Below are 17,500 nucleotides of genomic sequence, written 5' to 3'. Positions count from 1 at the left end.
GGGGGGATAACGGGGAATGGGACACAGCCAGGAACTGTTTCTAACTACAGCTGTAGAGGAGCAGCTGCCAGCGCACACGTTTGTGACGCAGTTTGTGGATGTTCGTCAGAGTGTTGGATTTGGGAAACACTAAATTAATGAACCGTGTGTGTAACGACGGAACGCAAGAGCTGGCTAACCATGGACACGGAGAACACTCTAGCCCTGTTATATGACAACAGCTCAGCAATAACTGAACCCAGCTAATGAAGAGCAGACCCCTGATCTCACACACACACACACACACGCTCTCTCAGCCGGACTCTGACACACTCTTTACACACACAGCGACTCCATCCGGGAGAAGATGAAGAAGAACTACATGTCCAACCCCAGCTACAACTACGAGCAGGTCAACCGCGCATCGCTAGCCTGCGGACCCATGGTGAAGTGGGCCATCGCTCAGGTACACACACACACACACACACACACACACACACACACACACACACACACCTGCGGACCCATGGTGAAGTGGGCCATCGCTTAGATACACTCTCTCTCTCTCCCTCTGGTGTTGACTGTGTGTGTGCGTGCGTGCGTGCGTGCGCGTGTGTGTGCGTGTGTGTGTGTGTGTGTGTGTGTGTGTGTGTGTGTGTGTGTGCGCGTGTGCGTGTGCGTGTGTGTGTGTGTAGCTGAATTACGCAGACATGCTGAAGCGTGTGGAGCCGCTGCGTAACGAGCTGCAGAAGCTGGAGGACGACGCTAAAGACAACAAGACCAAAGCGGAGGAGGTGGAGCAGATGATCCGCGACCTGGAGGCTAGCATAGCACGCTACAAGGAGGAGTACGCCGTGCTAATCTCTGAGGCGCAGGCCATCAAGGCAGACCTGGCGGCGGTCGAGGCTAAGGTACCAGCGCCACGCTCATGCTAACACCACACCCACGACACCGTGCTAATGCTACAGAAACACCACACTGCATTAGCATCACACTCGCGATAATGCCACACACACATATAATGCTAACACTAACAACACACTAACACCATGTTGAGGATAACACCAGCATTAAAGCTAACAGCGCGTGCGATAACACCTTTCTGCACTGATGTGTGTGTGTGTGTGTTAACATTAATGCTAACACCACACTTATGCTAACACTAACAGTGCACTTGCACCACACTCGCGTTAACAGCACATTTGAGTTGATGCTAACAGCACATTCACAGTAACACCACTCGCGCTAATGCTAACATCTCACACACAATTTAATGCTAACATCTAACTCGCCTTAATGCTAATGCCACACTGCCGCTAAACTAACACCATGCTAACATTATCATCATGCTACAGCTAACACCACACATAAACTTGAACGTTCACGCTAACAGCACGCTCATGCTAATGCTAATGAGCCTACCAATTCCATACTCACACTGTTAATGGCACACTCATGCTAATGCTAATGCAGCACTCCTGCTAACACGGCAGCCATCACTCTTCAGAAATGGTGTGTGTGTGCGTCTGCGTGCGTGCGTGCGTGCGTGCGTGTGTGTGTGTGCGTGCTCCAGCTGTGGTTGAATGATGACGTTGATGTTAGCTTTAGCAGTGTGTTGTGTCACTCCTGCACCTGTACAGGTGAACCGCAGCACGGCGCTGCTGAAGAGTCTGTCGGCGGAGCGCGAGCGCTGGGAGAAGACCAGCGAGACCTTCAAGAACCAGATGTCCACCATCGCCGGAGACTGCCTGCTGTCCGCCGCCTTCATCGCCTACGCCGGCTACTTCGACCAGCAGATGCGGCAGAACCTGTTCACCACCTGGTCACATCACCTGCAGCAGGCCAACGTGCAGGTACACACACCTGAGCGTGCAGGGGGGCGGGGCTACACATGTCATAAACACACATCTGACAGCAGGTGACCCTGCACCCCCACTGCTGCTGGAGGAGGGAGATCCAGCACACACACACACACACACACACTCCCTCTGCCCTACAGGAGAGCTACAGCAGTGAGGAGCGCAGGATCATCTGCAGTGGCAGTTCTAGTTTAAATGGCACCCTGGGCGAAACCACCCCAAAAACCCCCCATCCCCTGACAAATAAACACATGTGGTTTACTTTAAAGATACATTATGAATATATACATTTAAAATAAAAATTATAAATACATTTAAATATATTCAGATAAATTTAAATAAATAACACATTGTTTATTAGTGTTATAAATAAATAAATACAATTATTATATTATTATTATTATACTATTATCATTATGCAATTATTAATATTGTGATTATAATATTATTTTTTATTTTTTATTATTATTATTAAACAATTATTACTATTATTATTATTATTATTATTATTATTGTTGTTGTTATTATTATACTATTATTATTAATATACTATTATTATTATACAAATAATAATATTGTTATTATTATTGTACTATTATTGTTATTATTTTATTATTATTATTATTAAACAATTATTATTTATTATTATTATACATTTATTAATATTATTATTATTATTATTATTATACAATTATTTATATTTTTTCTTTTATTATTATTATTATTGTTATTATACTACTATTATTATTGTTGTTGTTGTTGTTGTTGTTGTTATTATTAGTATTATTATTATTATACAATTTTTAATATCATTATTATACTTTTATTATTATTATACAATTATTATTATTATTATTATTATACAATTATTAATATTATCATTATTGTTATACTATTATTATTATTATTATGTTATTATTACTATACAATTATTAATAATATTATTTTTTATATTTTACAATTTTCTAAATAAAATCTATCAGTGTAAAGTGTAATCTATCAGTGTAAAAACAGTGTAAAGACACAACTGAAGTGATATGCGAAGACATTTGCATGAATATTAATGATGACTTTTTTTATATAATACAATAAAGATATGTGTTTTATAGAATTAGCTGTTGTCTGAGTCAGGGAGGTATCTCATATAATCTTCAGGATCTGTATAATCCTGAAGGATTGCAGCATGTCAGACTGCAAATCTCCTGACACTGCCAGAACTACATCAGAGGAAAACTGATGGCAACAGGCACTAGCAGCGTTCTGTCAACACATCAATCCCACGATCAAAGAGCTCAGATTTTAGCCCAGGATTTTAGGAATCTTTCAGGATATCCAAATTTGTCTCAGATGACAGAACCGTGGCGGAAATCTCTCAGTGTGAGCCGGGCTTAAGGCTTCATAACATTAGTTCTTGACCATGAGTGTTGGTTGCCTCCTGGACTCATTATCCCTCCTTTCTGCTTCACGATCCTGCTTAGTCAAAGTATCATGGCTTATTCTGAGCATACCTAGCATAAACGTGTGTGATGATGAGGATAGTCAGTGGGCAGCATCATGATGAGGGTGGGTCAGTGTGAGCTGTACAGACGGAGTAACCCTGTCCTGTTCTGCAGTTCCGCACAGACATCGCCAGGACCGAGTATCTGTCCAATGCGGACGAGCGGCTGCGCTGGCAGGCTAACTCACTGCCCGCCGACGACCTGTGCACAGAGAACGCCATCATGCTGAAGCGCTTCAACAGGTGAGGCTCTGCCTGGGTCATGTGTCAATCATTACATCCCTATACACCGGAACACTGACAGGTGTGTGTGTGCGCGCAGGTATCCGCTGATCATCGACCCCTCCGGTCAGGCCACAGAGTTCATCATGAATGAGTATAAGGATAAGAAGATCACGCGCACCAGCTTCCTGGACGACGCCTTCCGCAAAAATCTGGAGAGCGCTCTGCGGTTCGGGAACCCTCTGCTGGTGCAGGTACGTGTGGGGTGTGTGTGTGTGTGTGTGTGTGTGTGTGTGTGTGTGTGTGTGTGTGCACGCATGTGCAAGTGAGTGTGTGTGTGTTCACCTGTGCTGTTCCTGCAGGACGTGGAGAGCTACGACCCCATCCTGAACCCAGTGCTGAACCGCGAGGTGCGCAGGACCGGCGGCCGTGTGCTCATCACACTAGGGGACCAGGACATCGACCTGTCTCCATCATTCGTCATCTTCCTGTCCACAAGAGACCCCACGGTACGCACACACAAACACACGCACGCACACTCATACATGCATACAGACCAACACAGGATGGTCATGTGGACGCAGATTATCCCAGAGTCATTAAACCGCAGCCCATATTACCCCCGCCTGCCTGCCCGTCTCACTCTGACGGTTTAATAGGAGTGTGTGTGAGTCAGTGAGCACAGGATACAGACACACACTACCATCATCCTCCAGTTCCCTAATGATGGGCGATATGATTGTGTGTGTGCGCGCAGGTGGAGTTCCCCCCTGACCTCTGCTCGCGTGTGACCTTCGTGAACTTCACGGTGACCCGCAGCAGTCTGCAGAGCCAGTGTCTGAACGAGGTGCTGAAGGCGGAGCGGCCCGACGTGGACGAAAAGCGCTCGGACCTGCTCAAGCTGCAGGGTAAACAACTGACTGTCTGATCCTCTGTCCGTCTGACCCGCTGTCTGTCCGTCTGATCCTCTGTCTGTCAGATCCTGTCTGTCTGATCCTGTCTGTCTGATCCTCTGTCCGTCTGACCCGCTGTCTGTCCGTCTGATCCTCTGTCTGTCAGATCCTGTCTGTCTGATCCTGTCTGTCTGATCCTCTGTCCGTCTGACCCGCTGTCTGTCCGTCTGATCCTCTGTCTGTCTGATCCTCTGTCTGTCTGACCCTCTGTCTGTCTGACCCTCTGTCTGTCTGACCCTCTGTCTGTCTGATCCTCTGTCTGTCTGACCCTCTGTCTGTCTGTCTGACCCTTTGTCTGTCTGATCCTCTGTCTGTCTGACCCTCTGTCTGTCTGATCCTCTGTCTGTCTGACCCTCTGTCTGTCTGTCTGACCCTTTGTCTGTCTGATCCTCTGTCTGTCTGACCCTCTGTCTGTCTGACCCTCTGTCTGTCTGATCCTCTGTCTGTCTGATCCTCTGTCTGTCTGACCCTCTGTCTGTCTGATCCTGTCCGTCTGACGCTCTCTCTGTCTGTCTGATCCTCTGTATGTTTGATCCTCTGTCTGTCCGTCTGATCCTCTGTCCGTCTGATCCTCTGTCTGTCCGTCTGATCCTGTCTGTCCGTCTAATCCTCTGTATGTCCGTCTGACCCTCTGTCTGTCTGTCTGACCCGCTGTCCGTCTGATCCTCTGTCTTTCCGTCTGACCCACTGTCCATCCTTCTGATCCCCTGTCCGTCCGTCTGATCCCCTGTCCGTCCGTCTGATCCTCTGTCCGTCCGTCTGACCCTCTGTCCGTCCGTCTGACCCTCTGTCCGTCCATCTGACCCTCTGTCTGTCCGTCTGACCCTCTGTCTTTCCGTCTGACCCGCTGTCTTTCCGTCTGATCCTCTGTCCGTCCGTCTGACCCTCTGTCCGTCCGTCTGACCCTCTGTCCGTCCGTCTGACCCTCTGTCCGTCCGTCTGACCCTCTGTCCGTCCGTCTGACCCGCTGTCTTTCCGTCTGATCCTCTGTCCGTCCGTCTGACCCTCTGTCCGTCCGTCTGATCCTCTGTCCGTCCGTCTGACCCTCTGTCCGTCCGTCTGATCCTCTGTCCGTCCGTCTGACCCTCTGTCTTTCCGTCTGACCCGCTGTCTTTCCGTCTGATCCTCTGTCCGTCCGTCTGACCCTCTGTCCGTCCGTCTGATCCTCTGTCCGTCCGTCTGACCCTCTGTCCGTCCGTCTGATCCTCTGTCCGTCCGTCTGATCCTCTGTCCGTCCGTCTGATCCTCTGTCCGTCCGTCTGATCCTCTGTCTTTCCGTCTGACCCGCTGTCTTTCCGTCTGATCCTCTGCCGTCCGTCTGACCCGCTGTCTTTCCGTCTGACCCGCTGTCTTTCCGTCTGACCCGCTGTCTTTCCGTCTGATCCTCTGTCTGTCCTTCTGATCCCCTGTCTGTCCGTCTGATCCCCTGTCCGTCCGTCTGACCCTCTGTCCGTCCGTCTGATCCTCTGTCTGTCTGTCTGTCTGTCTCCCCCTCCGTCTGCTGACTCTGCCCTCTCGCTCTCCTCAGGTGAGTTCCAGCTCCGTCTCCGTCAGCTGGAGAAGTCTCTGCTGCAGGCGCTGAATGAGGTCAAGGGTCGTATCCTGGATGACGACACCATCATCACTACGCTGGAGAACCTAAAGAAGGAGGCGGCTGAGGTGACGCGCAAGGTGGAGGAGACGGACATCGTGATGCAGGAGGTGGAGTCGGTGTCGCAGCAGTACCTGTCGCTCTCCACCGCCTGCAGCAGCATATACTTCACCATGGAGGCGCTCAACCAGGTGTGTGTGTGAGAGAGAGAGTGAGTCTGTGTGTGAGCGAGCTGTAGCTAATGCTGTGTGTGTGTTCACAGATGCACTTCCTGTACCAGTACTCTCTGCACCTCTTCCTGGACATTTACCACACTGTGCTGTACGAGAACTCCAGCCTGAAGAGTGTCAGCGACCACACACAGCGCCTGTCACTCATCACCAAAGACCTGTTCCAGGTGCACACACACACTGTTAAATTAAACTGATGCTGTTATAGTTGTATGACCCTGATCGAGTGCTGTGTGTGAGCAGCCGGCTGCAGAGATACACACTCACTGCTGTATTCACAGAAGGAGTAATCTTATAATGAGTGTGTTTAGTCTCGACTGCTGCTGCTTCACCCTCTCTCAGAGGTGTGTGTGTGTGTGTGTGTGTGTGTGTGTGTGTGTGTTCTGACAGCTCAGTTACTCCTGCAATAATGTTGTTTATTTTCTGTCTCTGTCTGTTCAGGTGGCGTTTAACCGAGTGGCTCGAGGAATGCTGCATCAGGATCACATCACGTTTGCTGTGCTGCTGGCCCGCATCTACCTGAAGAGCCTGGTCAGGTACAGAAACACCAGCCTCGCTTTCTATACACCAGAACCCAGAGTCTGTCGCTCCTCGTCTGTCATCTGCTTTATGAATGGTGTTGGTTTATCCAGAGCTCCTCCAGCATGTGCACTGCTCTGGTGTGCTGGAGTGTTCCTGTGCTCTGTTCTTCATCTGCTCTCCTGTTTCTGTCTTCACTGTAAGAGCGCTACAGAAAGATGAAGTGTGATGTGTTGTGTGTTTTCCAGTGAGCCGTCGTTCGATGCGGAATTCCAGCACTTCCTGCGGGGTAAAGAGATGGTGCAGAGCGGTGTGAGCGCGCCCAAGCTGAAGGGTCTGACCGGGGAGCAGGCTGAGGCCATGGTGCGACTGAGCCGACTGCCGGCATTTAAAGACCTGGAGACCAAAGTACAGGCTGACGAGGTGAGTGTCTGACCTCAGATCAGTCTACAGCTGACCTCAGATCAGTCTACCCCAGACCCCAGATCAGTCTACCCCAGACCCCAGATCAGTCTACCCTTGACTCCAGATCAGTGTACCCCTGACCCCACATCAGTCTTCCCCTGACCCCAGATCAGTCTTCCCCTGACCCCAGATCAGTCTTCCCCTGACCCCAGATCAGTCTACCCCTGACCCCAGATCAGTCTACCCCTGACCCCAGATCAGTCTACCCCTGACCCCAGATCAGTCTACCCCTTACCCCAGATCAGTCTACCCCTGACCCCAGAGCAGTCTACCCCTGACCCCAGAGCAGTCTACCCCTGACCCCAGAGCAGTCTACCCCTGACCCCAGATCAGTCTACCCCAGACCCCAGATCAGTCTACCCCAGAGCAGTCTACCGCTGACCCCTGGTCAGTCTACCCCTGACCCCACATCAGTCTATCCCTGACCCCACATCAGTCTGCCCCTGACCCCGGATCAGTCTACAGCTGAGCCCACATCAGTCTACCCCTGACCCCACATCAGTCTACCCCTGACCCCACATCAGTCTACCCCTGACCCCAGATCAGTCTACCCCTGACCCCACATCAGTCTGAGTGTGTCTGACTCTCTGCTTTTGTCTGCAGCAAATCTTCATGTGGTTGGAGAGTAACTCTCCAGAGCTGTCGGTGCCGTACCTGTGGACGGAGGAGAAGACATCCAGTGAGTTCAGCACACAAACTGATAGAAGACGTCCAGCACTCAAACACACACACACAAACACACACACACTGGTGTATTCTTTGAAGCTGAAGGCATGATCTGTGTGTGTGTGTGTGTGTGTGCATGTGCGCAGCTGTGATTGGTCAGGCTGTCCACCAGCTGCTGCTGATCCAGGCGTTCCGGCCGGACCGTCTGCTGGCGATGTCTCACATCTTCGTGTCTAAAGTGATGGGAGAGAACTTCATGGCCATCATAGACCAGCCGCTCGACCTGGCCAACATCGTGGACAGCGAGGTACACACCTGTGTCTGTGCATGTGCCTGTCTGTGTGTGCGCTCATGCAGATCCAGCAGTAATGCAGTGTGTGTGCGCAGGTGAAGCCGGGCACGCCGGTGCTCATGTGTTCTGTGCCCGGGTATGATGCCAGCGGGTTGGTTCGGGATCTGGCTGCAGAGCAGAACAAACACATCACCTCCGTCTCCATCGGTGAGTCAGCAGAACACACACACACACACACACACACACACACACACACACTTCTGCCACACTCAATCCTTCTCTGACAGACTGAATGTCAGTGTCTTAATGTGCTGAATGGAGATGTTGTTGATGATCCCTCATATCTGTGGTGTTCAGAGCACTGCAGTGCTCCTCACTATAGCACCCATGATCACTAATGTGTGTGTGTGTGTGTGTGTGTGTGTGTCCGTCCGTGTCCCCGTCTACAGGATCTGCTGAAGGCTTCAACAAGGCCGACAGAGACATCAACACTGCAGTGAAGTCTGGCAGGTGAGCAGCTGATCCTGAGTGTGTGTGTGTGTGTGTGTGTGTGTGTGTGTGTGTGTGTGTGTGTGTGTGTGTGTGTGTGTGTGTGTGTGTGTGAGAGAGGGTTGAGGAGGGGGAATAAACAGTATGAACAGCAGAAACAGGTACAGCTGTGAAGCTGAATGAGTGTGTGTGCAGGAGAATGAGCGAGCCATCTGCTGACGTGTGTGTGTGTGTGTGTGTGTGTGTTTTCAGGTGGGTGATGCTGGAGAATGTGCATCTGGCTCCTGGTTGGCTGATGCAGCTGGAGAAGAAGCTTCACTCCATGCAGCCGCACGCCAGCTTCCGGCTCTTCCTCACCATGGAGATCAACCCTAAGGTCAGTCTGCACTTCCTGCCCGCTCTGCCCATATATGGTCATGAGTGTGTCGTCTGATGCTGGTGTTTGACCGCTTCTCCGGCAGGTCCCTGTGAACCTGCTGCGCGCCGGACGCATCTTCGTGTTCGAGCCTCCGCCGGGCATGAAGGCTAACATGCTGCGCACCTTCAGCAGTATCCCAGTGGCGCGCATGTGCAAGGTGAGCCGCGGACGCCTGCACACACACACACACACACACAGTTCAGCTCTGCCCCCTGCTGTTCAGCGCCGGTAATGCTGCCGCTGCTCTTCTCTGCAGGCTCCTAATGAAAGGGCGCGCCTCTACTTCCTGTTAGCCTGGTTCCACGCCGTCATCCAGGAGCGCCTGCGCTACGCTCCGCTCGGCTGGTCCAAGAAGTACGAGTTCGGGGAGTCGGACCTGCGCTCGGCCTGCGACACCGTGGACACCTGGCTGGACGATACCGCAAAGGTGTGTGTGTGTGTGTGTGTGTGTGTGTGTAGTTCTGCTGTGTGTTTCTGCTGCTGCTGACCTCTGACCTCCACAGGGTCGTCAGAACATCCCTCCGGACCGCATCCCGTGGGCGGCGCTGCAGACGCTGATGGCGCAGTCGATCTACGGCGGACGCATCGATAACGAGTTCGACCAGCGGCTGCTCAACACCTTCCTGGAGCGCCTGTTCACCTGCAGCAGCTTCGACAGCGAGTTCAAGCTGGCGCTCAAGGTGGACGGACACAAGGACATCAAGATGCCGGACGGGATACGGTCAGCACACACACACACACACACTTACACACACACACACACACACACACACACACACACACACACACACTCAGAGCAGACGGACACAAGGACATCAAGATGCCGGACGGGATACGGTCAACACACACACTCACACACTCACACTCACACACATACATACATACACACACACACACACACATATACATACACACACTCACACACACACACACTCACACACACACACATACACACACACACATACATACATACACACACACAGACACACACACACACACACACATACACACACACACACACACACACACACGCTCACACACACACTCTCACACACGCTCTCACACACACTCTCACATACACACACACACTCACACACACACACACACACTCAGAGCAGACTGACACAAGAGCCGCGTTTCCACTATCGCTCCTAAAGCGAGCGAGCCAGGGCGAGCCAAGGCCAGTGGGGTTTCCACTGTCACTTCCGGGGCCTAATCGGGCCAAAGCGGGGCTTTCTTGGGGCCAGCGGCCGGCCTTTTTCAGCCCGCCAAATACCTTGGGCCAAAGAGGGCCAGCTGGGGCTTCGGGGCGGAGTGAAAGGAGAGGCGGACAGTTTTCTGATCGCACATGAGTACATGCACCAAACAAATAAAGAAATAAGGGAAAGAAAACATCTAGCCTTATAGTCTGGGGTCTTCTGCGTATGATCGCCCTCATGTTTCCCTTTTAAATGTAAGGCTGCTGCATAAAATAATAAAGTAGTTTTAATTTATAGTGACGTTTTTTTGCTGCGTCCTCCTTTATGTTTCAGTAACGCAGAATAATCTTTACACCATATTAAAAACACAGCAGACAGTAAAGGTTTACCAGAGTTTTTGTCAAGTATAAAATGTGTGTTTGTGCACGTTTAGATGCCTGTATGTGTGTGTGAGACCGGGCTAAAGCGCTCCTTCACAGCTCTGTTATGCCGCGAGCGGCTTTTTTCTTTATTTATTTTGGAGATAATGCACAATATAAATACAACAGAAGGACATAAAACTTAACAAAATACGTGCCCACTTTCGTAGACTTTATACAATATAGTGTCATATCTTGATAAAATATCCTAAGCTATATTGAAATATAATTTAAAGAATTACAAATATCGGATAAATATAAAATCACATTAAATAAATAAAGCAATATAAAATAAACAAAAGCTAGCTATAACAATGTAGGTAGCCTATATACAATACATAAATCAAACCGTTTTAAAGCCACATATAGCCTAACTTTCATTGTACAAAGGCCTGTCTGAAAAAAAAGACTTTCGATATTTTCTAAAAGCAATAAACACCGGAGAAGGTTTGAAATATTTATATAAAGTAAATATTTATATAAGTAAATATTTATAAAGTATTTGGACACGATGATATTAATCAAATCGCGCAAACAGAGCATTATTTGGGTGAGTAAAAGCAGAATCTCCTATACCTTTTTTTCTGTCACTCAGTCCTGCGCAGCACTCGCTGCTTTAAACGCATTGGGGGAAAGTCCAAACACAAAATGTGTTCCATATCCTCAAACAAGTGTTTATGTTTTTATATGACGTGGTTAAATTTATAAATGAAACTTTAAATGAAGAGCTTTAGTGAATAGCTGCCGAGTGCAACAAATATGGCTATATTTTATTAGGCTACTCGCTATTGTGCTGAAAACTTAACACGACTTCTATCAAAACGAGGATGTTAAAAAATAAAGGCCATATCGAGTTATAAAGGAGAATTTCTGTGGCTTTATATTATGGATGTGTGCGCTCACTGTAATGGGTCCCTGCGTTTGGCGAGAGCACTCCATGCAGAATGCAGTCGGTCGGCGAGTAAACAAATGTAACGAATGGAAATACACAGGTCTGTGCGTTTAGACATTTCATGTACTGCTGTACAGTAACGTGTCGTTTGTTTCGGTTGTCTTCATTTTATTGGTTTCGTTTCGTGATGATTCTATGGTGTGCTTTATCTGCCTCATTCCCGCTCAAGTGGGCGGGTTGTGTGACGTTTGATTCGGGGACGTTCTGTGGGTGGTGTTTGCGTGACGCGCTGTGAGCTATCAGCCCGCCAGTGGAAACGCGACATGATTTCAGCCTCATTTCTCAACCTCCCGGGCTATTGGCCCGGCCCGATTAAAGCCCTGGCTCGCACTGGCCCGATAGTGGAAATGCGGCTAAGGACATCAAGATGCCGGACAGGATACGGTCAGCACATGCGCTCACACACACACACACAGACACACACACACACACACACACACACACTGCATCTGTTTATCTGCATTTATACACATCAGCTGAAGGTGTGTGTGTGTGTGTGTTGCAGGCGTGAGGAGTTCATCCACTGGGTGGAGATGCTGCCGGACACTCAGACTCCATCATGGCTGGGTCTGCCGAGCAACGCCGAGAAGGTCCTGCTCACGACTCAGGGTATGAGCGGCGCAGTGTGTGTGTGTTTGTGTTTGTGTGTGTGTGTGTGTGTGTGTGTGTGTGTGTGTTTGTGTGTGTGTGTCTCTCTCCTCAGGTTTCCCTCATCTTCAGGTCTCTCCTGCTCCGCTGTGTATATGAGTGTGTGTGAGCGCACTGTGCACACTGGAGCAGGAGTGTGTGTGTGTGTGTGTGTGTGTTCCTCAGCCTCCAGGAGCTGTATTTCAGTGCCGTCATGTCACTGTCGGCTCCGGCTCTCCCTCGTGCTCCTGCTGTGTGTTGAGGATGCGTGTGTGTGTGCGTGTGCGTGTGTGTGTGTGTGTGTTCAGTGCATGTGTTCTCCTGTGTTCATCTCCTTGTGTCAGTGCATGAGTGTTCAGGGTTGGTTTGAGGCTGCTGTTCAGTTCACCATCACTGCTGTCCCGCTGCTCCCGTCAGAGCTTCAAGAGTCTCTGCTGCACACTGAAGAGGTGAAGAGGACTCTGCTGAATGCTGGACTCCTGTAGCGAGGGCTGTGACGTCACCGGGGTTGCGGCAGTACGTGACGCTGCGCACTCTGGAACACACACATTTCGGTTGTGTTGCCAGTTCTACATCGCTGATAGATGATAACGGCAGACGCGATTCAGCAAGTTCAAGTTCAGCCATGAGTTCCCAAACTGGCAAGATTTTGGGTTTGTGCTGAACGGGAAAGGTGAAGCAATAGTGTGGATGAAGACATGTGTAGAGTTAGTGTAAATGAGTAAGTGTTTACCGGGCAAACCCGTCCAGTCTCCAGAGACACCTCTCTCCTGACTTCTGAACGCAAACGGCCAGCTGGTCAGTCAGGTATGGCTGCGGCCTCTGCAAATCGGTCCGTATACAGTAGAGAGCGTGATCAACGGAAGACGTTGATGAGAAATGGAGCATGTTTGGTAGTTAAGAGAGCACCGATCCCCAGCGTAGAGCTTTCCCAGAAATGCTGGCGGCAGAGCAATGAAGCAAGATCACCTCTCCTGGCCGTCTACAAGCACACCGTCTACAAGCACACCGTCTGGACCTGTGTTCAGCGCTGCCGGACTCATTATAAAGTCTTCAGTTAAACCAGACAGTCAACATGATCATCAAAGAATCTAAAATATGAAAACAAAAGCTGGAGAGTGAAACATCTGACGGATACTGCAGCTACGCTAATGTTCTCTGCTCTTATAATTATCATTATTAGTGTTAGTATAGTATTTAGTTAAAGTAATTTAATGTTTAACTGCATTATTATAGGCTGTATTGTGTTGTTTTATTGATGGAAGGTAGATAAAGACGGCGTTTGTGCGGATATTCTAGCAGAACTTTCTGCTCTTGGTATTTCTGTATAATGTGAGTTGTCTGGGCTCGGCTGCTTGTACATGCTGAGGGGTGATATGTTGCTGGTACTGGGAGGAACATTTTTGCCAGTGAATATTGTCCTCACCACTTTAATAACCAATAAATAAATAAATAAGCACCTGGCAGAGATGACGCAGTGAAGGAAGCGTGCTCTTAACTATTCTTCTTAATGTGCTTCACACATGCAATAAACCTAGACTGCGCTGACAGGAGCTCTATAGCGTAATGTCTGCAGCGAGAGGACGTATTGATCTGTTATTAATATTACTGATCATAAACATGACCTGCGCTGTATGATTAATGCCGTCACGGTGTCGTGTCTGCCGTGTTTTCTCAGTGAACAGATCATCCAGGTTATCTCCGTCTCCCCGGCCAGCGTTACATCACAGTTCCTGCTGTGGCTTCCTCTCGCTGCAGTGGAGTACGGCTGTAGCAGGCCGGCGGCAGCACGTCATGACTGAGGGGGGCAGTAGACCTGATGACTGATTTAGGCTGTTTATTCACTATTTATCACCTTAAATAGAGTTACTGACTGACGGCGGTGCTGTACTTTTCACAGTAATAATAATATGCAGCTTCACTATCGCTGATAATGAAGGTTATGCAACAACAGCGTTTACATAACCACAGACAGATCATGGCTTCAGCCAAACGAGGGCTCTGATCATGCTATTCTCCGTATTTATGATTAAGATAATTAACTGATATTAGTCCCGAACTGAATAACTACAGTGGAAATGACCGGCCGCTGCAGGTTTCTTTCAGGTGTCCAACATTCCTCAGAGTATCTCCCCTAGTGTTCAACAGAAGAGAGACACTCAAGAGTAGGAGCGCTGGAGAGAGAGAGAGAGAGAGAGAGAGAGAGAGAGAGAGAGAGAGAGAGAGAGCGTCTGCATCATGTGTGAACTGACCCTGTCATGATTATGTTCAGTGTGTGTGTGTGTGTGTGTATGTGTCCTCCAGCCGTTTATCTCCTCACTCATCAGCATGCTCGACCCTCAGTGTTTGTGCTGTTGTTTAATTTGCTCTCCCTCCTTCACTTCCTGTGGCCGTGTCCTCCCGCTCCTCACTTCCTGTGCGCTCCCGCGGCGGCGCAGGCACTGACATGATGGCGAAGCTGCTGAAAATGCAGATGCTGGAGGATGAGGACGACCTGGCCTATGAGACGGAGAAGAAGCAGCGCAGCACCTCCAGCTCTGACGCGCAGCCCGCCTGGATGAGGAGCCTGCACAGCACCGCACGCACCTGGCTGCAGCTCATACCTGAGAGCGTCAACCCGCTCAAACGCACCGTGGAGAACATCAAGGTGGAGCACGCACACACACACACACACACACACACACACACACTGAGGAACATTAAGGTGGAGCACACACACACACACACATTCACTGGAGAACATCATGATGCAACACACACTCAGGAGTTGTATGCTTGAGCTGAAGCCTGCTGTTAGAGTGCAGTAGTTGATCAGCTGCTGTAGCTCCTCCTCCTCAGTGCTGTAGCTCCTCCTCCTCAGTGCTGTAGCTCCTCCTCCTCAGTCCAGCATCAGGAGCACATGCAGACAGCACCAACAACACTACACAGCTGCAGTCTCATTCTACAACACGTGTGTGTGTGTGTGTGTGTGTGTGTGTGTGTGTGTGTGTGTGTGTGTGTGTGTGTGTGTTGCTGCAGGATCCGCTGTTCCGCTTCTTCGAGCGTGAGGTGAAGATGGGCTCCCGGATGCTGCAGGACGTGCGTCAGGATCTGACTGATGTGGTGCAGGTGTGTGAGGGCAAGAAGAAGCAGACCAACGTCCTGCGCACACTCATCAACGACATGGTCAAAGGTAGCGTACACACACACACTCACACACACACACACACACACACAGTCTCTCTCCTCATCTTCACACTCACACCTCTCCCCCCCTCTCTCTCTCTCTCTCTCTCTCTCTCTCTCTCTGCTGTGCTCAGGTATCCTGCCGCGGAGCTGGAGCCGCTACACGGTGCCGGCGGCGATGACGGTCCTGCAGTGGGTCGGGGACTTCAGCGAGCGGATCCAGCAGCTGCAGCAGATCTCACAGGGCGCCGCCAGCGGGGGCGCTAAAGAGCTGAAGGTGATCAACTCTCATTAGCAGAGCCGCTCGCTGACGAGGGAACGGGCCCGTGTGTGTGTGTGTGTGTGTGTGTGTGTGTGTGTGTGTGTGTGTGTGTGTGTGTGTCTGTTAGCTGTGGACACTGGTTGTTCTTCAGCTCTAGTGAGGCGAGTGTTTGTCTCAGCAGGTGTTTTCAAACTGAGTCGCGGAACGTCTCATAGCTGCAGCTATATTTACATTGTGGTGAATCAAAACCTGTACGATTGATTGCAATAACTCAAAAACCTCTTACCCTAAACATATCTAAAGTGTGTTTCCTACAAAAAGACAAAGCTGGTTCTGTTCCACAGCTGCCTTTTTCTTTTGTTCGCTCGACATTGAGCACTGCTCCGTTTGAGCTCTCGCAATCTGCGTTTAGCCGGGAGAGCTCGCACTGAGCAGAGCTCTCAGTAAGGGACAGACAGGAAAGTGCTTATTATTTTATTTATTTATTTATTTATTTATTTTTTGCTCTGTCCTGCGTGTTTTATTTTAAACACGACTAATTTTCTCTTAAATGAGCACAAACAGTTACTAAAGTAGTGGAATGCTTCATTATAGATCTGTGCATTCTCACATTAACACCTATCAAACAAAACACAATGAGAGACTGATCTGCTGCTCTTCACTAAATAACTACAGTAACTTTAATCAATATGCAAATACAATTAAAAGCAGATTTTACAGCTTTATTTATTTCTGTATAGGCCATTGATTTTAATAGTCTAAACCTCTTATTGTATTGTCAATATTTTCTAATGTTTGCTATGTATTGAAGCTATGTGTTGTCCCATATTTTTTACATCCCAGCGTTGACAGATTGCTAATCAATAAATATCTATAGTGCTGTCTGTTAGTGTTAACGTCAGAAACGTCAGAATAGATGTTAAGGAAAATAGTAATATTAATGTAACTACCCCCATCATTCCTTCCTCCAGCAAATGTGTAAATATTAGATCTATTCAGCAATAATGTTAACTGCATTGCCATATTTATCTGACGTTTTCTCAGCTTGCAGTAGTCGATCAATAAGCTGTTTAGTTTCTGATGACTGCACCAGCAGTGGAGTTTACTGAGATGTGACGGGGCTTGATCATCATCCAGGGTCTTGATCAAACGTTGATCATATTCTCCTCTAAATAGAGAAGAGGATCTTTTTCAACAAAAAAATGATCAGAGTTACAGCCAGCATCCCACAAACAGCACTTCAGCCTCATTATGTGCATATCCAATCCCAAAATCCAAACAGCCGCTCACCATATATTCTTGACTGATTTGAATGGAGACATTTTTACCCGTTTCTCCATATTACAATATTATGGGGGGTCTTGAGATTGAGTTAGTTGCCTAGCTGGGTCCCGTAATACAGTTTGGGAATCCCTGATCTACAGCACACTAAACACACACAGTGGCAGATCACAGTGCTTCATAAACAGGAATAAACGAGACGAGTAGCGTAGACCAGCCCTGTTCAGCACACTGCTCCGTCACGGATACCCAGATGAGCGTGTCTGTGATCATTCTCTGCACAACACTGATCTGGACTGATGTCTGTTGGAGCGGTGGTGTTCGAGAACAGATGGGAAAGTAGCGCGTCCGCATGTGTGATGATGATGATGGATATTGACGTTGTTCTGTACACGATTAATAGTGCTGTACAGG

General features: G+C 48.9%; 1 protein-coding gene across 3 annotated transcripts in view; it reads left to right on the top strand.

Moving 5' to 3' along the window:
* The window catches only part of dync1h1 (dynein, cytoplasmic 1, heavy chain 1), an 81,447-nt gene that overhangs the window by 60,354 nt on the left and 3,593 nt on the right, over positions 1–17,500 (top strand). For all 3 annotated transcript variants that reach the window (XM_073926994.1, XM_073926993.1, NM_001042745.1), the window contains 23 exon segments: positions 328–445; positions 675–890; positions 1,620–1,832; positions 3,452–3,579; positions 3,659–3,812; positions 3,921–4,067; positions 4,316–4,466; positions 6,040–6,293; positions 6,365–6,499; positions 6,774–6,868; positions 7,100–7,274; positions 7,920–7,995; positions 8,129–8,289; positions 8,370–8,481; positions 8,724–8,784; positions 9,016–9,139; positions 9,225–9,338; positions 9,438–9,608; positions 9,685–9,902; positions 12,257–12,360; positions 14,817–15,025; positions 15,397–15,550; positions 15,678–15,820. In XM_073926994.1, coding sequence (XP_073783095.1) covers positions 328–445; positions 675–890; positions 1,620–1,832; positions 3,452–3,579; positions 3,659–3,812; positions 3,921–4,067; positions 4,316–4,466; positions 6,040–6,293; positions 6,365–6,499; positions 6,774–6,868; positions 7,100–7,274; positions 7,920–7,995; positions 8,129–8,289; positions 8,370–8,481; positions 8,724–8,784; positions 9,016–9,139; positions 9,225–9,338; positions 9,438–9,608; positions 9,685–9,902; positions 12,257–12,360; positions 14,817–15,025; positions 15,397–15,550; positions 15,678–15,820 — 3,433 coding nt within the window.

This window comes from Danio rerio, chromosome 17 (genome assembly GCF_049306965.1).
Source record: "Danio rerio strain Tuebingen ecotype United States chromosome 17, GRCz12tu, whole genome shotgun sequence".
NCBI classification, from domain to species: Eukaryota; Metazoa; Chordata; class Actinopteri; order Cypriniformes; family Danionidae; genus Danio; species Danio rerio.
Note: the sequence above shows the minus strand (reverse complement) of the source record. Positions and strands in the feature narration are given on the sequence as shown.